General features: G+C 34.0%; 1 protein-coding gene across 3 annotated transcripts; it reads left to right on the forward strand.

Annotated features, from left to right (window-relative positions):
• Window positions 1-1097: 1097 nt before the first annotated feature.
• LOC100374228 (histone deacetylase 11-like) lies at window positions 1098-22156 on the forward strand. 3 transcript variants are annotated; one of them, XM_085496904.1, is made up of 12 exons: window positions 1098-1226; window positions 1408-1562; window positions 2384-2547; window positions 5947-6047; window positions 8823-8852; window positions 9618-9734; window positions 10555-10674; window positions 10887-11046; window positions 12191-12260; window positions 16345-16453; window positions 18060-18243; window positions 19146-22156. In XM_085496904.1, exons 2-12 carry the CDS (start codon window positions 1444-1446, stop codon window positions 19202-19204), a joined length of 1233 nt encoding a protein of 410 aa, XP_085353030.1. In that variant the 5' UTR covers window positions 1098-1226; window positions 1408-1443; the 3' UTR covers window positions 19205-22156. The 3 variants fall into 3 exon arrangements, with proteins under 3 accessions (XP_085353030.1, XP_002735241.2, XP_085353031.1); XM_002735195.4 differs by lacking the exon at window positions 8823-8852; XM_085496905.1 differs by lacking the exons at window positions 1098-1226; window positions 1408-1562 and adding an exon at window positions 1878-2127.
• The last annotated feature ends 1959 nt before the right edge of the window (window positions 22157-24115 follow it).

A 24115-nucleotide genomic window follows, 5' to 3' on the forward strand; every position in this document is an offset into this window, starting at 1 on the left:
CCTCAAGTGTTGCCATAGTAAAAAACTACTTCCTGTTTAGAAGAAATCCAAAATGGTGGCCAAACCACGTGACCAATCGTAAAAATTTTATCAAACCTAAATGGGATTCATATATAGAAGCTAAATACTACATATGAGAGCATTCTACTTGGTGGTTCTGAAGAAGAAGATTTTTAAGTGTTTTTTGCCGTTTTTACGAAAAACAAAATGGCGGGAAAAGTCACATGACCGCTAAAGTTTTTATTGCTGATATTTATTACACATGAGTTGTACTATATACCATAAAAAAATCTAGACGCCTAGACCCTCAGAAAGTGGTCAAACAGCCACTTCCGATTTTATTTCAATCCAATATGGCTGCCAAACTAATTGACCAATCGAAATTCTGAAAGCATGTTGCACCAGTTCACATTAGGGACTATGAGTATAGAGCATTATCAGACCATTCCGTTCAGCGGTTTTCTCAAACGACTTGACGAAAAAAGTTACGGAAGAAAGAAAGAAAGAAAGAAAGAAAAAACTGAACGATAATAATAGGGGCCTCGCCCTTTGGGCTTGGGCCCCTAAAAAACCGGACAATAAGAATAGGGGCCTCGCCCTTCGGGCTTGGGCCCCTAAAGAAGAAAGAAGAAGAAAAAACCGGACAATAAGAATAGGGGCCTCGCCCTTTGGGCTTGGGCCCCTAAAAAACCGGACAATAAGAATAGGGGCCTCGCCCTTCAGGCTTGGGCCCCTAAAAAACCGGACAATAAGAATAGGGGCCTCGCCCTTCAGGCTTGGGCCCCTAAATAAGTATGCAAATAATAGTCCCGCTACCTTAAACTGAACATACAGAAGAGGCACTATGTATCAGAGCGCCATCAGTGGCAAAAGCTGTACAACATTTCGTTTTTAAAAAATCGTTGTGGAAATAAATTATGACGTCCACAACATTTATTGCAAGTTTAGTCCTGGAATAGTTCACATTTTCTTCATAACTATGAACTATTGTATTCTTTGTCTCTCGTCTCGTGACTTGAAAGAATTTCTACGAGTTCACTGCAGTCGTCAATGAATCCGAAAGCAATCTAGATATTGAACTCTAGAGAGCGCACAAAGCATCTGGTCAGACTGGTGGGAAAATCCGACTTGCAAGATTCGCGGAAACATTGACAGCAGAAAGATCGTGACTCACATTCACGCTCTGGACTAAGACTTCGGACTGACGCACCAGAACTGTAGAGAAGGTGAGTGTCAGAATTCACGGTGTTCTGACCGTTTTCTGTTTTTACACGTTGACTAGAGTTTGAGAGGCGATCGAGCTGTCAGCCGGAAATGAAACCACAAAACACAGTTTGTTGTTCACCGAAAGGTTTCAATTATCGTATCTCGTATAATCATTGAAATTTACTCGTTTCAAAATAACAGGAACTCCATTTTGGTGGCACGAATTTATCACAATACATGAGCTTTCGGTTTCTGTGCAAGAGCGCCATCGTACGTCAATTTTATTTGAGCCTTTGGTTGCCCGTCAAGATGGCTGCTGAAAGTTCGTCGAACGGCGACGACGAAGGCAAAAAAAGGTATTTGCTGATGTTATCTTATTAATTTGGCTTAAACATTACACTTCGAAGTGTAGGTTATATGCATTGTCATAATCGATGGTCTTCTACTGTTTATATTATAAATTTGGACGTCAGTTTAAATTCTATTATTTATTATCTCTCAGGTTGTTTTGAACGCATAATAAATACTCATTAAAATATGATAATTATACCATGACGTACTGTCCAAGAAATTGAGTGTTTCTACGCTGGAAACTCCTTGTGAATTGACGTCAGTGGTTATTCTTCTATACGTACTTCCTTTCCCACGCCATTCATTCCCAACATCTCCGCTGAGTTGGGTGGGCGAGCGCACTGACTGTCGGTGTTTTTATCTTCGTCCTTTATATCGCCGCTTGATATTGTTGAACCATTGTGTAGTTTTGTCTGCTCAATGCTACCTTTTCTTACAATTTCTTAAAATTGTCATTAGAATAAAATCCGTTGATACGGTTTATTTTATTTGACGCTTGCCGCCTACAATGAATTTAGGCTTGTTGTTTTCAGGTGTCAACAAGACGTCATCTTCAACAAATTCAAACCCGTAAGATTTTTGTGTTTTTCACTGCATTTTTTTTCTTGTATGTATGTACCTCTGTCATTTCTATTTTATTTTATTATTTTCCTCAGTTTCAAGAAATCTGGCTTTTGTTTCCATTTTATCCAGACTCGTATTTTATGTCTCTGTGTTGTCTCTTCTGCCATACTGTATTGTCGATAGTATATTTTTGACATGGTCGCAACATTTTCTCAACCTTTGGTAATATCAGCATTGTCACAAATATTTTTCTTTTTTTCAGGGTACAGAAGAAACCGCTTCACAAAACAGACCTGTACATAGATGTTTCTGATCGTCAATGGCCCATTGTCTACTCTCAAGACTACAACATTGGCTTTCTAGGTCTAGAAAAACTACACCCGTTTGACGCCGGGAAATGGGGAAAAGTCTATGCTTTTTTGAAAGGTATGTACCGTTGATTTGTCATCCCTTTTGAATCTTGCAATATTTTATTCTGAGATTCCTTTCGAATTTGACATTTTTAATCACATTTTGTAGATTCTCCCTTGTCACGATCCAGTTCCAGTTAATTTTGGTAATGCAAAATTATATTGTTTATCTCCGATGTGAACTTTAACATCTGTACATAGAGATAAAACTATCAAAACCAACTTATACAGCCTAATTATTACTACAAACCTAAGATAGTATAGAAATGTGAAGAGGTACATACATGTATTTTTGAAATATTTACAAATATGACATAGAATTTTTTTTTTCTGATGATTGTGAGTTTCTTGGAAAAAAAAAAATGTGATTAAAAGCATTATATTTTTAGCTCCGCTGTCGACTTTGTCGAGCGGAGCTTATCATATGAGTGATTGTCCGTCATCGTCGTCGTCGGTGTCAATGTTTTACTTTTTCGACTTCTTCTTGAAAACTACAAGCCTGAATGCTTTGATACTTGGTGTATATGTACCTTGGGTAGACCTCTCTTAGATTTGTTCATTTCATGTTGATATCTTCAATTCTCTAATTTTGGTGAATATTTTTGTCATTTTTGGTAAAAAGTGATATTTTCGACTTCTTGTTAAAAACCGCAAGTCCAATTGCTTTGATATTACATATATAGGTACTACATGTGGACCTCTCTCAGATTTGTTCATTTTGTAATGATATCTTTAATTCTCTAATTTTGGTGAATATTTTTGTCATTTTTGGTAAAAAGTGATATTTTCGACTTCTTGTTAAAAACCGCAAGTGCAATTGCTTTGATATTACATATATAGGTACTACATGTGGACCTCTCTCAGATTTGTTCATTTTGTAATGATATCTTTAATTCTCTAATTTTGGTGAATATTTTTGTCATTTTTGGTAAAAAGTGATATTTTCGACTTCTTGTTAAAAACCGCAAGTGCAATTACTTTGATATTACATATATAGGTACTACATGTGGACCTCTCTCAGAATTGTTCATTTTGTAATGATATCTTTAATTCTCTAATTTTGGTGAATATTTTTATCATTTTTGGTAAAAAGTGATATTTTTGACTTCTTGTTAAAAACCGCAAGTCCAATTGCTTTGATACTACATATATAGGTACTACATGTGGACCTCTCTCAGATTTGTTCATTTTGTGATGATATCCTCAATTCTCTAATTTTGGTGAATATTTTTGTAATTTTTGGTAAAAAGTGATATTTTCGACTTCTTGTTAAAAACCACAAGTCCGATTGCTTTGATATTACATATATAGGTACTACATGTGGACCTCTCTCAGATTTGTTCATTTTGTGATGATGTCTTCAATTCTCTAATTTTCGTGAATATTTTTGTAATTTTTGGTAAAAAGTGATATTTTCAACTTCTTGTTAAAAACCAAAAGTTCAATTGCTTTGATATTACATATATAGATACTACATGTAGACCTTTCTCAGATTTGTTCATTTTGTGATGATATCTTCAATTCTCTAATTTTGGTGAATATTTTGGTCATTTTTGGTAGAAAGTGATATTTTCGACTTCTTGTTAAAAACTGTAAGTCCGATTGCTTTGATACATATTGTTCATTTTCTGATGATGTCTTCAGTTCTTTAATTGAAATGTGCATTTCTAACAGAGGAGCTATCTCAGCCGATAGGCTACTTGTATATTAACAACAGTATTTTTGATTATTCAAAAATTGCTACATTCCCTCCCACTCAAATATTCGCACCTCTCCTACAATACAAAAAAAATGCTCGCATCATGTGAGGTGTACCTGGTAATTTTGAACGAGTAACATACACTGATAAATTCAAACTCAATCATGATTTTACCAAGAAAACGTGGCCACATCTATGTTTAATTAGGATTTTTCCACTGTGAATTTGTATAAATACACATCAACTTTCATAGTTTTTCCCTTGACTCAGTATCTCATCACTAAATGAATAATTGATATCTATATACCGATAATAACAGTTTTGATTTGTTCCTGTTTATTTCCTGTGTGCAAGATTAATGGCAAGCTCATGTTTTGTTTCATTGTGTAACCTATTTATAATTGTAGCAGATTATTATCAATTTATCTTTTTGAAATACCGGTAATATAACATTTATAATAAAGGAAAAACAGACTATATATATCTATTATATCCTATAATTACATGTGTAGAGATATGATTAATCTTTTCCTAATGGTTTACAATACTATAAAATAATCTTTTATTGTTTCCATGCAGTACATGTATTTTCTCATTTGCAATCACTTTCCTGCTATTTCTGGTCTCTTATTTTAATACATGAAAAAAATTAATGTTTCTGTGCTCTAAAAAATAATATTTTAATGATTTTGTAATTTTTGCTTTATATGCACCCAGTTGGAGATTGGCTTCTAATGGAGCCAATTTTGTAGTAGTGTAAAATCTGTATTAGAAGCTACGGCTTCTATTAAAATGGTACAATGCAACAGAGGGGATGCGGCTTCTATTAGAGCATGTACACATATGAAAAATGGTGAATGTTTGCTTCTCAATTGTTCAAAACGAATGGGTGCGACTTCTATTAGGGATGCAGCTGCTAATACAGATTTTACGGCATTTGGCATTTTTACTGCAATGTTTAATGTGTATACTGTAAAACATATCGTTTTCGCGAGTATGTCTTTTTTGCGAATTTAGCGAGAGAACTGATTCGCTAATTCAAGATGTCGCTAATGACTTTATTATCAATTAAAATTCGCCGCCAAACAAAGTAATCAACAATGACAAGAGAGATTCGCTAAATCAACATTTCGCTATTACCTCATTTTGCCACAATTTGCTAAAATTGCATGCCGCTTTTTCAACATGTTTTACAATATCATTTGTACCATATTTACTCTATTAGAAGTACGTCTTCAATAGAAGTGCATATAAAACCACAAATCTGACTAGTTTTCCTGTTAGAAACACCTAGAATGAAAACAAGCGCATATAATACTAGTAGAGAAAATACAATATTTCTGTTTTATAAGGAACATAATAACTTACAGCTAGTATATTGCATTATTATTTAAATTAATCATTATCTTTTAATTACATTTTTGATTGCCCTCTTTATATATATTGTCTTACATTTCATGCATAGATTAGAAATTAAATTAAAATATTTTTTCATCTCAAACCAAATGTTAATTTGATTTCTAACCGAAGCCGTTCAGACAAAACAAAGGATTTATAGTTTCTGGTATTTCGTGATTGTCATTTTTTTTATATTTTAATATTATTCAAATTTCAAAAATGAAACCTCATGTGATAAATTAAGTGTTGCATAAATGTTTAAAATTACACCTGTAATATTTTTTACAAACAATGTTTTGTGTATTTGTCATCAAACAGAAGATGGTATGTTACGAGATGATACTATTATTGCCCCCAGAGAAGCAGGCGAAAAAGACTTATCAGTGATACATACTAAAAGATATCTAGATAGTTTAAAGGTAAGACTGACATGAATAAATTGGCAATGTGCTTGATCTATTTTGTGTTTACTTGATGTATATATCTCAGTATGTGTGATATTCCACAATAATATGTATGTCAGCGGTAACTGTGAAGTAGTAGTGTTTGTATATACCATACTGGATCATGTTAGCGCCCAGGGTTCTCAACTGAGGGGAGGGTGCTTACCCGAGCAGTAGTGAAGTAGTAGTGTTTGTATATACCATACTGGACCATGTTAGCGCCCAGGGTCCTCAACTGAGGGGAGGGTGCTTACCCGAGCAGTAGTGAAGTAGTAGTGTTTGTATATACCATACTGGACCATGTTAGCGCCCAGGGTCCTCAACTGAGGGGAGGGTGCTTACCCGAGCAGTAGTGAAGTAGTAGTGTTTGTATATACCATACTGGACCATGTTAGCGCCCAGGGTCCTCAACTGAGGGGAGGGTGCTTACCCGAGCAGTAGTGAAGTAGTAGTGTTTGTATATACCATACTGGACCATGTCAGCGCCCAGGGTCCTCAACTGAGGGGAGGGTGCTTACCCGAGCAGTAGTGAAGTAGTAGTGTTTGTATATATCTCAGTATCTTACATGCTGCTATTATGGTTCAATCATTTTGCAAGTGAGTTTTGAACTATTTTTCAACAGACAGTCGACAAGGTTGTCCAAATAGTTCGAAAATGTATTGTATTTTCCCTATTAGAGGTGGATGGGTTCTTGAAAATGACCTGGCTCCACCAAAAGAAATTACCGTATGACCAGTTCGTCATTTATTAGGTGAATTTGCCACTTAGAGTACAAGCTCAAGTACAAGTTTAGGACCCGTCTCAAGAGCGGATACAGTATTTTTTATGGGGGGAGGGGGTTCTTCGATCCGCTACTGCGTCTCTCCGCCTATCACAGTGATTACTATACTAGTACTTAAACATGTATTAACAGTATTGCTGCATGTGTGTATGGTACAAATACAGGGGTCTGTGTTTTTACACTGAATATACTGTGGTCTTAAACATAAATAAGATGCAGATTTTAAATTTGTGTAACAATGTGATACACCTTGCAACCTAATTGTATGCTGTTATTTTTTTGAACAAAAGCTTTGTACAATATTTTGCACATTTTCTTGTTAATTTTTGGACGTAATTTTTGACTGGAAACAGTTAAACAGATTTAATTTTGTGGGAGGTGAGATTTTGGGAATTCAAAGAGTCTTAATACTCGGACATGTATTATTTTGTAGGCAGCTATAAATATTTCAATACCGAAAAAACTCTAGATTTCTGTTTTCACTCACTGACTGACATTAAGTGCTCTACTAGACTTGTTCTGTAGAACGATAATTTCATTCAGTTTATGTATTCCCTTCACAATAGATTCAGTTTAACACTGTCAACTCTGGAAGGGGTGGGGGCCCGATTCATCTATCACAAATAAAACTGTTATTGAAATCAGAATTGCACTTTATCGCAGATGCAAACTATTAAATTGAAATTTTTTGTCTGAATTATTATGATTGATAAGCTACCCTGCTGTCCTTGAAGGTATTTTTAGTGTAGGAGACTAGGCTGACCAGATCTCTACTGTATTTCTAGCGTAAATTGTAACAGTAGTATAAAGTACAATACATTTGTACTGGGCTACTGAATATTAAATATTTATAAATCAATAAATGAGGGTGAGGGGGACGTGTGCATGTAAGTGCTTAATAATGCATGTAAAGATTGCTACTTCTTTCCTAATTTTCACATCTCTGTTTTGCGGTACAATGCATCTCATTTTCATTTCATACTTTTATTTATTTTTTAAATTTGTCATTTTGCACATATCGTCAACTCCCAAAACATCAACTCATTTACTATTTACGAAATTAGATTCCAAATTACTTTTACTCCAACGTGAATGATCTAATTTTTATCTCATTTAACCTCTAATTGCATTTATTGTTTAATGTTTTTTAAGTTGGCATCATTTTGGACAGCCTTCAATAAATGGGATGTGCATGTTTAATTTGTAAATAGGACAGCATCTGGATTGAGTTGTGTTTTAGACATGATGTGAAAATTATATTCAGAAATTTTAATGTGACTTTGATCTACTTTGATTACCAGTATAATGATATCTGCATCACCATCACTCTGTCATATTTGTAAACGTTAAGTCTTTAATATAAACCAATTTAAAAAACATTGACAGCCCATAAATTAATGACAACATTTCTGACAATAGTTAAGGCCTGTTTTAGGTATTTTCATCTGTAATGTGTTCCTCCGTAAGCAAATTTGGCACTGACAAGTGTTGTGATTTGAGTTCATGAAGCAAGTATGTCTGAATAAAAATTTTTTAAATTAAAAAGAGTGTTTCTGCAGATTGTCCAATTCCACACTTTAGCTCCTCGTCAATTAAATTTTGTGAAAATGAGGCTCAAGGAACACCTTTATGTTTACTGTGATAGGCAAGGTTGATAAACCTGATAGCTTGCGATGGTGCTATTAAATAATTGGGTAACATAGAGTAATGACAGAAAATAACTAACTCTTTATGTTGAAAAAATGAAAGTTTGTTGATCCTTAACGTGTTGACTTAGATTTGTAGCCAGGACTCTTCGTGAGCTTATGTCTTTGATTACTAATTAGGTATCAATGTTATAAACATGACTACTCTGATACCCAGCTTATCAGCATCATGCCTTTCATCGGCATTGTTACATTGAAAACCTCACACATCTTTTTTCCTATGTTTTTTTTTTCTTTTTCTCTCTTATATTTTTCTTTTGCAGCAATCCAACTTTGTGGAAAAAATGCCTGAGGTAGAGCTATTTCTGTAAAATGCTTATAACAATGTTTATCTGCTTTATCATAATTGATTTCATTCATCTATTCAGCTCCTTTCTGTCTTTCCTCTATCTTTCCTTTGCATGGTTACGTATATGACAAGTTTTTTTTTTACGTGTAATGTTCATGTATAAAGTGCATGTACCTTTAATATTAATAATGTCAGATTGGTTCAGACTTTTTTCTCTACTGGGAAATTATGCATTTAATTTTATTATTGTGTCTAGCAAAATAATCAGTGTATGATCTCGTATTCTTGATGTGTATCTATTTGTGGATGTTGTATACATGTATGTATTAAGGTTATGCATCTCATCTCATCAGTGTTTTGGGCTTCGAGAATTACTTCTGTTAGTTTTTCAATCAAATAGGCTTTTGTCATTGTGAAGCCATGTTTCTCATTAAATATATAGGGAATGAAATTGATTATTTGATTCAGACGCGCTAAAAAACCCAATAACTATGTGACATTGATTACATTCATTTTGACTGTTAAATTTGTGATCTGAAAATGTGCAACAACCACCGAATTTATCTGTTTTTTCTTTCATTATATTCAGAATCAGAATAAAAAAAAAATGTTTGAGCTGTTTTCAAACACAAGATTAAAACACGAGTCCCTCATGACTTGTACCATTATTTATATTCTCTAGGGATACTATTAGAAGTGCAGCATGTTGTGGTTGAATCATTTACTTATTTTCTCTCTCTCTCCCCCTCTCTCTCTGCTTATATTACAGTGGAGTGTGAACGTTGCTACTATTACAGAGGTACCCCCAGTGGCATTTCTACCAAACTTTATAGTACAAAGGAAAGTTCTTAAACCTTTCCGAATTCAAACAGGTGGCACCATTCTTGTAAGTATTCAGACATTGTCCCATAGGATATATATATATCTTTTATTGCCTATATCGTCATTAGCTCTATTACATGTGGGGCACGTGTGTTCGGAACTACAGTTTGCAAGATGGCTATCAAATGGTTACCTAATTAGCAAACTAGCTAACTGATTTGCAAAAACCTTGGCACGTACGCTTGCATGAACGGCTTGCGTGTATGCTTGATTTGGACCGTATCATTATCTGAGAGGGTGGTGAAAATGTAAATAAAGTGAATAAAAGCATAACGTGACGTATTAATATGCACAGTCAATGTAGTAATTCACATAATAATCTATTTATTCAAAATGAAAAGGATTTGTATGCCAAATTGTTGTTAAATAGAAATTGCAAATTTCATAAAACTATGCTTCCTGTGGAAATGAAACAAGTCCTACCACATAGCAAGTTAGGAAAACCCCTGGAATTCAAAAGATAATTTGTAGTCAGTAGTTCTACTAGTAGGCAATGCTCTGTAAAAGGTTTACATAGAACACATTTTGCTATGCAAGGCCCCATAAAAATATATTTTTGTTTAACAGGTTTCAATCACTATTTTTTTTTAAGTAAAAAATGATTTCGTTATTGCCTATATAATATTCTCTAGTCAGTGCTATTAATTTTGAGTTTTGATAATCTAACAGCATACATTGGAATCAAATTGTGTAGAAATCACTGACATCAAAGATCGCAATGAAATCTTCCATGTTTGTCTCGGTCTATCAAATTTAGTTTACAGTAATTAATTATAGGAAATACGGTCTTCTGCGATGTAACTGGTATTTCATTTGTATTCCAGGCAGCTAAGTTAGCCATTGAAAGAGGATGGGCTATTAATATCGGCGGTGGCTTTCACCACTGTTCAGGAGACAGAGGAGGGGGCTTCTGTGCATACGCAGATATATCGCTAGCAATCAAGGTATGGTCATTTATCTACATAACTGAGTTGAATAATTTTCAATCAGTTTTAAAAAGCAACTCTTCTGTATTCTGTGCGTACCAGATTTCAAAGCTAAAACTTTTGTGTGGTAAAACTGGGGGATTCTAGGCCTTGTGAGTGACTGTAAGCCACTGAATGTTCATGTTGTATTTTATTTACTATCTAATTTAAATGTTACTCCTCTTTCGCAGTTTTTATTTGACAGAGATCCCAAGACCAAAAAAGCAATGATTGTAGATTTAGACGCACACCAGGGAAATGGACATGAACGAGATTTCATGGAAGATGATAGAGTGTATACTATGGATGTTTATAATAGACATATTTACCCCCATGATGGCTTTGCTAAAAGTGAGTACAGTCAAACCATGATTATCCAAACACAGTGGGCGGTGATGTATTTGTTCCGTTAATTGATTGTTCAGATAAACGATCCAAACGTTAAATTAACATAAAATGAAGGACATTGGATGATAAGTTAATTTCATGTTTTATTGATATATGATAAGCACCTGTGTAATCTGTGTCCATTTTTGACAAATTTAGTAATGAAAATAAATTCATATCATTACTAAGTAACGAGAAAATGTCAATTCCTTTAGCACAATATTTAAAAAACTGTTTTAATACAAGACAGCAGCACCTAAATAAACTAAGCCAGTAACACATTCCTCGTATACAAATTTAATCTTTCTTTTTTTTTAATGCTTTTTTGTTCCGTTACTTTTTATATAGTTATTTTTCTTTTACTAATATTTGTTTTGTAACCCTTTTCATCCCCTCCGGGGGATGTTGTGTGTTAATAAATAAAAAAAAAAAAAAAAAAAAAATATGTGTCCATGTAGAAAATGTTTAAGAGTTGACAATGTTTTCATTGTTTGATTCTGTAATATTGCATTGTTACCGAATTTGTTCTCTGATAGTAGCGCACATAAACCAAATATTGGATTCATTGTATGTTGCATCATTAAAATAAGGCTTATATATTGACTAGATGTCATCTAATATCATATTGTCAGATTTCATGAAATCTATGAATAATACACTAGTGTATCAGTCTGGAGAGCTGTGAGTGGGTCTTGCGTACGAGTCAGTTTTGGAATGGCTTGGTTCCAAATAATATTTTGATCATAGAGATACCTCATTTGCACGCTACTAACAGAGCAACTACAGTATTTTGTTTTAACACTTTGAGACTGTATTTGCGCAATATATTACAATTGTTATACTGTGGAATACTTTATTTTCGCTGGAATTAATTTTCGCTGAAAAGGCTCTTTGGGCGTTTTGCTTGGAATTTATTTTCACTGATTTTTCATGAGTTTAATGTGAAATATAGGAAAAAAAGTATATTCGCTGGATTTTATTTTCATGGAATCATCCCTTCAGCGAAAATAGCGAAAATAAATTCCAATCGAAAATAAAGTATTCTACAGTACAATGTTATTAAACCCAAACTATTTGTCTTTAATAACCTATGTATTTTGTGTTTTAGGGGGGATCAACAGAAAAGTTGAATTGATGAGCTGGACAGAAGATGCAGAGTATCTTGAGAAAGTCAAAATGTACGTATTTCATTATCACTATGAATAAAGTAAATTTTAGAACCTCGTACTTGGCTGAAAGGTTGCACATCCTGGTATTTTATGGGGGCATATTGTTGTTTTTATACTGGCAATAATTTCAAATAGTTTACTTTAACCTTTTTACCACCACTTCATTCTTTTTATCACATTCACAAAATAGTCCCATTTATAGTCTGCACTCTCCTTCAGAATTTTGGGCAAAAAATAGCAACATTTTTTGAGTAAAAAATGGAAATTAACTCAATTTTTGTCTGTTGGCTCCAAAATCAGGGTTTAGTTTCCAGAAATATGGAGAATATCCGGGGGAAAAAAGCAGAAAAATTTGGGCTAGAAAGTCTGGTGGTGAAAAAGTCAAGACTTCCATGACAATGACAAGCATGTTTATAAAATTAATTAGTAGTGAATTTGTGTTAGTATGTGTGACATTTAGGGTAGATAATGGACTGTTAAGATAGTTAAGGGAGAAATAGTGATTAGGGCACTCTCTGTCAGTTACTTAGCTGGGATATAATAGAATATGATCTTGTAATTTTTCTCTCCATATTTGCTTAGGATATTAAGTTACCACTATTTTCTCAAGAACACAGTTTTGGAGTGTTGTTTGAGAGATTCGCCATTTCTCGCTGTTCATTTTTTCGATGTTTTTTTCCCCCCACTGTTACCTTTCAAAATAATAATCTCAGAAAGTGGTTCTTGGAACTGTTATGTTCTTCTCAGTTATGAAGATATAGTCCATCAAACTTAACAGACTGAACTGGTTGTCTTGTGGCCATAACTCCAAATCATAGGCACACAAAACATCCATGAGATGTCATGTTTTAGCCTATTTTAATGCAAATTTGATGCATCATTAGCAGTAAAAAAAGTTATTAAGATGACATTTTCAATAGTCGCATTAGACAAAAATTAGTTTCTGTAAAAATACAATCAACTGTTTCTTCAATTTCTGTAAGAGATAATATAGCATATTGAGTCTACATTTATTCAAGAACATTTGTTATGCCTGCAAATCAAATCAAATGTAATCCATTTTCTTTAGTCTTTCACTTGGCCTCGTTACAGAAATGCACGTTAGAATTTAAGTTTATTTTGAAAAATAAACTGAGAGTACTCACCAAATGCATCACTCACATAAAATTTTGACCAGTGATAAATAAAAAATGCAATATAATAAGAGATTTTTGAAAATAACTTTTTTTTTCTGCTAGTTCTCTTAAATGTCTGAAATTAATACAATAAACAAGCCGGTAGGCTGGTTGGCGATACGCTCCGCTCAAAAAAAAGCAACATGTTTTTCGGCTGTTTCCATGGTGACATAAACGTGAAGCTGACGTCGGTTTATAACTAATACGAAGTTCGCAAACACCATTCAGTCTTTAGAAGTCACTTAGTTTAGTACTAGGACCACAGTTACTCTCTCCTAGTAGAGTGACTGTGCTAGGACGTATTCTGCTGTTACATTTATTATTTCCAACCGTTTTGCGATAGCATTTTTTAGAATGAAGCGTTTCCCGGAAATGCTGGAAAGCGAAATAATGAAATAACGAAATGGTAAATATTTACCTAAATTGCAGTGTGTTGACCTTCATAACAATATACTTCATAATGCAAAACACTAGTCACAGTGAGTAATTTAAATATACGACTCCTAATCGAAAAATATGACCACAGTCCAGAATTTCAGACGGATATTAAGCAACCTAAGAGCATATCAGAAGCATTTACTCTAAAATATAAAAAAAGAACTGCAGTCAAAAGTCAAGAATGCCAGCAAATAAAGGACTCTGTCCCACAATCCTTTGTGCGCGTTATTACGGACACGCGCAAAAAACTGTACCACGCTTGTCAAATATACAGTACGCTACTATCTTGCCACAGATTGTTTAGTAGTGGAGTGTTCGGTGACCATTGAATTAGCCCGTGATTCATATTTTATGTGTATTAATTTATTCATCAATTTTCGTGACTGACAGTACTGCCCAAATTTTAGTCAAAAAACGCAACTGGTGAAACAGAAGAGCATCGCCAGGACGCAGGGCTCTTTGGCAACGACCGCATAGAGGTCAAAATACGCGTTCTATTTTTACGCGTTAAATTTGGCTCTTCCCTTTCGCCCCCTCCGGAATGTTCTACTTTTGCAGCCTAATAGCAGGTTTTTCGAAAAACGTCTAAAAAACACAAGAATTAGTAGAAATGTTCCTGTTTTGGGCGGATTATTGATAGAGAATAATGTCTTTATTACAAAAATGCTGAAAAACCGTGAGTTGTTGCCTTAGTTATTTTTTTATTGGCGAAAAACTGCGAACTGGGCAAATTTGGTTGCACAACTTCCCTTTATCATATACACCCAGCGACACCGATGCCAGCTGACTGTGTACAAAACTGGTAGGAGGTAATACATTTGGGGCGAAAGTATTCAAAAATCAGTTTTTGGATGTTGCAATGGCAGTGGTGGGCCAGGATTTTTTTCCAATTAGTGACGGCACGACCTACCTGTGAAGTATGAACAAAACCAGCCGAGCCGTTGCTGGTGAAAAGTTACCCCAACTTTGGGGTCAAATTTCTCGGTAATGAAAACAGATATCAAAAATTCAAATGGTAACTTTGTGCCCACACTCAAGCTGAGTAGAATGAGCTATGTTTGAAGTATTTTATCCCAAATTTGTAGGAGGAGATACATTTGGCGCGAAGCTATCCCAAAATCAGTTTTTTGGCTGTTGCTATGGCAACGGTGGACCAAAAAAATTTTCCGGATTTTTCCTTATAACTAGGGTTAAGGTGTGACCTACCTGCCAAGTTTGAACGAAATCGGCCAAGCCAAAAAAATCACAGAAGAAATAATACGTGAACACTGGAACACTGGAAATGTACACACACAGACACACACACACACAAAACGACAAAAGTGATTATAAGGGCAATCCTAGCGGAGCGGATCGCCAATATTTTGATATGGTGTACAGTACATAAAACCATATATTCCAGGTGTTGATTTAGTTATTGCGGAGATGAAAATTATTGACAGTATTTGCTCCATGGAGTTTTGATTATAAATTGCCAATCTAGTGATATCCACTTATGCGTAAATCATGATGCAAACACCTGTGCCACACACTGCAAGGTCACATATATTAATCTATTGGAATGTTTTTACTCTATGTCTTTTTATTCGCTGTAAATTTGTGTGGGTGAGTGTTCAGGCCTGACCTTTGAGATTATAATTGATGGACCAGGTGTATTTGTGTGATTGGGCGCTTGGCTCAAGTTAATTTAGCCATCTCCTAAAATGTTTGTCATCTGGTATAATCACTGCATGGTTATGTGGACTAGTAGATTACATGTATTTTGATGATCAGTTTAGATGATTTATGAAAAAATTATTTACTGAATGCATGTGAAATATTTTTATCAATTTGATTAAGTATATAAGGACCTTTATTTTACTTTCTGTTGATGTATTCATTAATGACAATGTATTAAATGATATACTGGGCTGGCACATACTGTCATTATCCTTCTTTTTAGTACCTGATTCGGACAAATCTGAAATCAGGGACTATAATTTATTTGGGTTCTATCAGTTCAGTACCATTTATCAGATATGCTTTGACCAATCACTTTCAAACTTAACACATATGCACATTGTTTTTCACCGACTGATGGTTTTCTCAATTATATATCGCCTGTTTCAGTTGAAAGATTGTATACCATAGATTCTATGATTTTATTTGTCAAATTCATGGTAATTTTGTCTAAAATCCTAAATGTGTCTGTAGTCGATGAACAGAGCTTTATATTAAGTTGACACATACAGATGTACATTATTTTAACAACTGTTTTTTTGAGATGGCTTGCATGATTTTGTTCAAACTAGATTTTGGTTGCACATTACATTTTTTTTAGTGATTCAACCAAATATGCTTATTACAATGTCCAGCAACAATTGATCACATCATAGGACTATTTAACTAATGTATACCCACACCTCTGGATTGCTGCTAGTGATGGAATTTAAAATTAAATACAGAATGGGGACTTAGCATTGTCAATGCTTATTTTTCAGGAATCTAGAGCTGTCTCTTGGTGAGTTTGTGCCAGACATTATCGTGTACAATGCTGGAACAGATATCTTAGATGGTGATCCACTTGGAGCATTATCGATATCACCACAGGTAAACATTAAACATAAATATTTAACATGTACAGTCAAACCTGTGTATAGTGACCATCCAAGGAACTTCATTAAAATGGTATTATATAAAGGTTGGATTATGTTTTTACAGCCGTTCTGAGAATAATTCGGACAGTCAGTTAGCAATATATCTTGGAACTTTGCAAAACACTTTCCAATCTAGACTTGATGGTGCCGTTGTATTGGCACGATCAATTTGAAATCATTCCATTATCTTGCAAGATGTGGGTAAAATGCTGTTTTCAAAACGACACGCGTTGGTTACCATATATTAACAGGTTATATGTTGTATATGCATTCCAAGTGTTATTTTAAATTGTTATAACCATCTGAGTCCACATGACATATCGCAATTTACAAAACAACTCCAGAGTCTTGAGTAACCCCAGGTATAAATGAACTCTCCGTTGGCGGGAAGGCTCAAGTTGAAGTTTTGGGCCAAACTAAAAGTTGTTTTTACATTACTGGTGCATTATGTATCAAATTCAGATTTTATACCGAGGTGGGAGAGTACGTCAAGGATACACAGACGGAAAACTTGATTATAACGGTTCGATGGACTTTGTCAAATCAAAAGTGCCTTCCTTGAGAGAATAACTTTTTCAACTGCAGTTTGAAAATGACGGGGTATATTGACCGTTATTATGTCTAGTCCATTTTTGTAACAGGTACAACTGACAAAAATGAGTGAGGGGTCGACATTTTTCAACAGATTTGTGATTTTCAAAATTAAAGAATGGTTGCTGTAAATGCACACTAGATAATACTTGCAATTCACCAAGCCGACAACCTCTTTGAAATAGTAATCCCAAATCATGCGCCCGTCACTCAAGTGGCGTCGACAAGTCTAGATTGGGCAAAGACCAAAGTGTTTTGCAAAGTTGCAAATCATTTTGCTAACTGTCTGTCCGAATAATTCTCAGAACAGCTGTAATGGATCGCCAACTCATACATTTGACATACCGGTAGTTATTTATTAGTTGACTAAGTTCAAATAAAGTTTGACTTGAAATTAAAAATTGTTTTAAGATGTCGTGTTAATTATTATTTTGGTCTCTAAACTACGGCAAATTTGCTGTCACGTACGACAGGTATACACAGATTGTTCAAACACATGCCTTACGACTGCTTAAAAGTGTTGATCTTCATATAGAGGTGACACCGACACAGATTTGACTGTTTTAACCTTAATACCGTATTTGTAGACAAATCTATGACAGAGGTGTGTCTAGTCAAATATTTTATTGATCCAGTATTCAATAAATTTGGTTTATGTGTGCTACTGAAGATGAGCAGATACAGTAATCACAATGATGATTGCCAGGGAGCATCAGTTACAAATAGAATATCAATTCTGTAGTCATTTTGTTAAATTTCTGTACTTATCATGTTTTCTGGAATTTACAAAACAAATTATTGAATTATTTTTGCTATCTCACATTATGATATCTGTCAACGGTGAAATTCGTACTGCTACAAAATTTAGTATTTTTCAAAATTTGGTCATCGAAAGCTAAGACAGTTTTCTTTTAAGAATATGTTTGTTTTTTAAATTATTAAATTTGTTCTCTGTTTATAATATATAGGGCATTATTGAGAGAGATCAGATTGTCTTTGAGGCAGCTAGGAGTCGCAAAATTCCAATTTTAATGGTGACATCTGGTGGATATCAGAAGAGAACAGCCAGGATTATTGCAGACTCCATACTTAATTTAAAAACACATGAGTTGATTGGATGTCCTGAAGCAGAATCCTTCCAGAATGAAATGAGTAAGTGTGACCAAAATGACCCGATACTTGACTACATTCTTTGCACCTTTTTAATACCGACATGAAGCTGTGGATGGATTTCTCTCTGAAATAAAAAATTATTCATATGGGTGTGACTAAGGAAACTAAGGGAATAAAGCCGAATGAAAAAAAGTTTTGCTTTTCCTTATTGTGCGTGTCAGTTTAAAACAGGGGTTTCAAACATTTTATTGCAATTTTGGATACTGGTATAGTGTTGCACATATTGTAGAATGAGAAAATATTTCTATTTTAACCTAGTTTTGTTGCTCCAATTCAACCTTTATTGCATATCTTCAAAAACATTCTTTAATAAATGGTGAACATTGAGTATGTATCTTGTTGTTTTATTAAATAATAAAAAAATAAAAAAAATCCGCATTGCAATATTTTTCAATTCTATCTCGGTCAAGAAGCAAAATCTTTTTCTTTTGGCTTAATAAAAACTGAGGTCAGTTTTCAGATACAGTATATCCTTGGGACGGAGCATAATCATAGAACGTTCTACAATCTAAGACGTGCACCAATGTACCATGTATTTCTATGGGCTCTACACGAGCTGTTGTGGAACGCCGGTCGAAGAGCCGGTGAAAACAGCTAAAGTCGAGACAGCACAAACTCAACTCAAGTAATTCTGAACAACCAAATTTATATATGTTGTACATGTGGGGGTAATATTGTTGCACTGTTCAGGAGAGTCTCAACAACTAGCCCAAAGTACAGTTTTCTGCGAGTTTTCAGCCTTGGTTTTCACCATGATGGTTGCCAGGTCGGTGAAAATACCCAGTGTCCGCCCTGAGGATAGGTGGTTACTTGTAAAAATTACACAAATAATTGTCTGGTTGTCATGGAAACCAATAATGATCTTTTGTTTCTCTTCACAGAATCCTCATCTGGTACAGGAGCAGCAGCTTCACCATCAAACCCCACAGCAAGATATTGAAAAAAAAAATTATCTTAAACAAAATGAAATGTTTCGTTGGTGAATATTGCACATGACTACTGTATCGTGGCAGTGTCTGAAGATTCGATACGTTATCAATATTCAAACATCTGAAATAGACATTGGTACTGTGATACCTATCAGAACTGTGCATCGTCTACAAGTGACACAACATTTGGAAACCCTCTACTTGCTTGCTGCAGTTTAGTCAGTTTTTGCTCCATATTTTTTTTTTATTTGATGAATGAAGCCCTACAGAGTGGCTGATTTCTGTTTTCTCTCTTTGCAGCGCAATATTATGTAAATATACATTGATTTTTCAAACAAGGAAGAAAAAAAAGGTGAAATTGATTCCCTGTATACTTACTTGCCAGAGATCTATATTTGGTGCTTACTAGGAAATGAAAAACATCTGTTATTCAAAAAATAGAAAGTGCAGGTTTAATTTCTACTCATTTTGATAATTAAGATAATTATTTTTAGATCTCATTTATATACATTGAATTATACCCGTACTAATAGCCACAAGTAACCATGCTATGTGATCATAATTCCATGAATATGTTTATTATTCTTGATTATATTACATCAGTATATCAAGTGGTATATTAACATTGTTGTGATTGGTCAAAATATTATATGCTAAATAAGTAGCTTTCAAAAAATTAATTAAGTTCCACATAAAATTTGAAGAACACACTTCAGAATAAAGCAAACAGTACTGGTTAATGAACTTCTGGGTGAACTCGTTTGCTCAATCGTTGTCACTCGTTTAGGGACGAAGTCAAAAGATCGATGTCGGATAAAAAACTTATTTGCTTTAGTTTGGGGGTGGGGGTGGGGGTTTGACCTCAAAAAGTTTCCATCCTACAAAAACGATTTTATTTTTTAATGAAGTCAAAAAAACTTTGGAGTATTTGTAGTTTGTTTCTTACTACCCAATCATAGACAAAAAGAACAGAAAATGAATAAAAAAAACACATCCAAGACGAGAAAATGGTTTGGTCCGAGTGTAAATATGTGCGTCAAATCAGGTCAATTTCAGGGCATGGACCTAGAGCATGCGCAGAACCCAGAAAGTAGGTTGCGCATGCGTATATTCTGCTTCATTATTACAACCAACTGCTATGCCATACTACTGTCCGATTATCAATTTGTATTTAATGGTGAATGTAGTCTGACGGCATGATCAATATTTATCAATTAAGTTTCAATGGGGGGTTTTGGGAAAAAACTAAAAGAATTAAGTTTTTTATCCGACATCGATCTTTTGACGTCGTCCCTTACTGTGCTTGTAAGGTAAGATGTATTGTTTATGATTGTCCACATCTGTTGATACCTTACAAAAAAAATTATTGGTTAACCCTATGGGCACCATCATTTTCCCCACCAAAATGTTGGTACAACATGTAGCCTATTTTTATGTACTTTTCTAAAAATTTTTTTGGAGAACTTTGACACCAGATGAACATAGTTTCATATACCGGTATTGAAAAGAAATGTAGGTTTTATTTTTTGAAGGTGGAAAGAGTTGTCTTTGGTGTTTCAAAGGTTAAATGTACTAGGTATAATTTATTTAAATCTGTTCAGTATTCCTTGCAATAATATAAGGTCATCATGAGAATACTGCAAAGTATGCACAAAGGCAGTACACCAGTCGCGGCGGTTGATGCAACCCAGTACTGCCTGAGTGCATACTTTGTAGTAATCTCATGATGACCTTTTTGTTATACTTCTTTTTCCTGCTTGTATATAGTAATAATTTAATGAGAGATTGTACAGCCTGAAATAACAACCAAAAACGTTTTGTCGTTTTAACTTTTGTGTTGACTGATTCGTTTGACTGACTGGTTTGTTTTTTGACGCACACTTTAGCGTTTCTTTGTCTCGTTTAAATGAAAGAAAGTGCTTGAATGTGATGTCACTAACTTGGAATACTTTAATATTTATTGGTGACATGGTTTTATCTGGTATAAGGAGAAACGTTCGAAAAGTGTTGATATGTTTTGGAACAGAGTGTCAAATTCTATCATTTTTGGTATCAGATGTATGATATTTTGTAACTGACACGGTGAAGTTTGGTGATGTCTTTATCCTGAATTTATTATTCAGTGAACAAGTTTAATTGATACATTGCTGTGTGAGTTGGTTCACTATTGGTGTCGAGTAATAGATTTTAAGGAGTCTCCAATGGAAACGAATGAGTAAACAATTCAAAATTTATAAAAAAAAAAAATTAAAGCTGCTCGGACAAATTATATACCGGGTAATATACTGTGAAATACTATATTTTAGCTGGAATTAATTTTCGCTGAAAAGACTTTATTGGTGTTTTGTATGGAATATATTTTCACTGATTTTTGAGAAGTTGAATGTAAAGTATAGGAAAAAAGGTATATTCGCTGGATTTTATTTTCACTGAATCATTCCTTCAGCGAAAATAGCGAAAATTAATTCCAAGCGAAAATAAAGTATTTTACAGTATAGGAAATGATAGATGGTAATTATAGTGACTAATTACCAATAATTACAATCACCTATTACCATTTTCTGTTTCTATTTATGGTGATTGTTGCCGTCATTGTATTATAAAGTAACATCTGAATGCCTAAGACGCGACATTTGGATTTTATTTCATTGTATTAATGTAGATGGTAGTATTTCATGATAAAATAAATTTATTCAAGATACTTGTACATTACCCAGATTTACTAATAAGCTAAATATGTTAGTGGAATCGCTTATTAATCGTATTGTTCGTTATTTTTTTGTACTTTTCAAATCACTTTTGATACTTGCTGCACAATTGTTTTTGTAATTTTTGTTTTGGTTTTGTGTTCCTAACACTAAAAGATCTGGTTGTTTGATGAAATGTTATCAATAATGATTACCAAAAGAAATTGTAATAAACATTAGATTGGGAGAATAATAAAATTATCCTGTTTTCCATGAGGTTGCTGTTACAAGTTTTATTTTCATATGAATGATAGATGTGAAATGATGATCAACAGTTTATAAAAATTATGAATTTTCCCTGATAAGCAAACAGGTGTTACCAATATATATCAACTTATACCAATAAGAATTGAATAGAATTTAGAATTGCAACTCGAATACTGCTTTTACATACATACATCAAATGTGACAGACAGTTGTCCTTAATGAATTTGATAATGGGGAAAACAAAATTGGAACATGGGTATCAACTTTGTTCTGAGATCAAACAATACAAAAAATGTGCTATCCTATGATTTGAATGCATCAGTGAACTATAGAATACTATGGTTGCAATATCTAGAGATGTTTTGATTTTATTCAAAGTAAGATATGTCCTTTGCAAATATGACATTATAGATGAACTAAAATTTTGGTGTGAATAGCATTTTATTTTTACTTTTCAAGATATTAAAATTGAAAAATTGGTTTAACTGAGAACTAGGTGCATGTATGAAGATATTTATACTACTAATAACCACTCATGGTCATGAGACCCATTGTCCTGGGTGTGTGTTTAGTGTTGGCAATTCAACAAGTGGCTGTTGGTTTACAGGAGAAAAACCAGGTTTCTCCTGTAAATCAACAATTTTAAAGTTTCTGACTTGTACTTGTACGTGTGTGCTATCCAGCCATATCTCACACATGCTTTGGCTGATCATGCTCAAACTTCATACATACATCATACATTATATTGGATGTGTGCACATGCAACTGTTTCATAATCCGATTCAAGATGGCCAAATGGCCGCCATTCTAATACCAAAAAAAACACATTAAAATCACAATTTTTACATTTCTAGTACCTGGTCTCAGTCTTGCATAAATGGATTCTGTTCTTGAACGTTATGGGGCCTTGATGAACTTTTATTTTTCAAATTTCGTTCAATATGGCCGGCTGGTAGCCATTTTGTTCAAAGAATGCACTGCCTGATCCATACATTCAACATGTCCACTAGACCAATTAAGTTCAAAGTTCACACATACATCAGACAAACACGTGCATCTTTTCACAGTATTGTCTTTTGTCTATGTATATTACCTATTGCCATTTTTTTTTCATATGAACATTATTAATTAACACATACAGTTCAAGTTTTTGTGCATACAATGTATGTACAACTGTAGTTTAGTACCAGTAATTCATACACTATTTCATACCTAGATGAGTGAAGTAAGCCATATATTTGAAAATTTATCTTGTAATTTGAACAAGCATTTTTCCCATGCCTAATTTTTATTGTATTTTACTTTTACAGTATATTTTGAAAACTATTATACAATTAATGTTATATATATACTGTGATGAAAAATAAAATTGATAAGTAAAAATCTGCAGATTAAGTTTGTAAACAAATACTTACTTTCATGCATTTTGATCAAAGCATGGTAGGTAGAAGGACAGGAGAGAGGATGCTAGTGTTCTCCCATGTTCCATGATCACTTTGATTTATTTACTTGCTAAACATTCTCATAATGCGATTACATGTCATTGAATAATTAGAATTCAGACCAGCTTGGAAGCAGTCAGAGATTTCCTGAGATAAAATCACACCAAAATCACGAAACATGACCAAAACACAGATATAATAAAGGTATTCTATCCCAATAACAAGTTTCCGTAATCCTACCGGGGTCCTAGCATCGTATTTCACACACACACACACAACCTATTTAGAAGTCAGTTTGTCATGTTTTTATTTGTTTTCAAACTGAAACAATTTTACTACAAGAACAGGGCAGTTCATCATCTACTGGCACTGGAAAACAACAAGTATTATGTTTCCAGTGGAATGCCTTGACGATGATCTATGACATTATGTGAACTGCTCCGCGCATATATATACTGCCACCTTTTTTCTCATGCAGTTTTGTTTTTCAATCCCAATAATCATGAGTCCAACCCATTTTGTTGAG

This window comes from Saccoglossus kowalevskii, chromosome 3, assembly GCF_978046115.1.
Source record: "Saccoglossus kowalevskii chromosome 3, keSacKowa6.1, whole genome shotgun sequence".
NCBI classification, from domain to species: domain Eukaryota; kingdom Metazoa; phylum Hemichordata; class Enteropneusta; family Harrimaniidae; genus Saccoglossus; species Saccoglossus kowalevskii.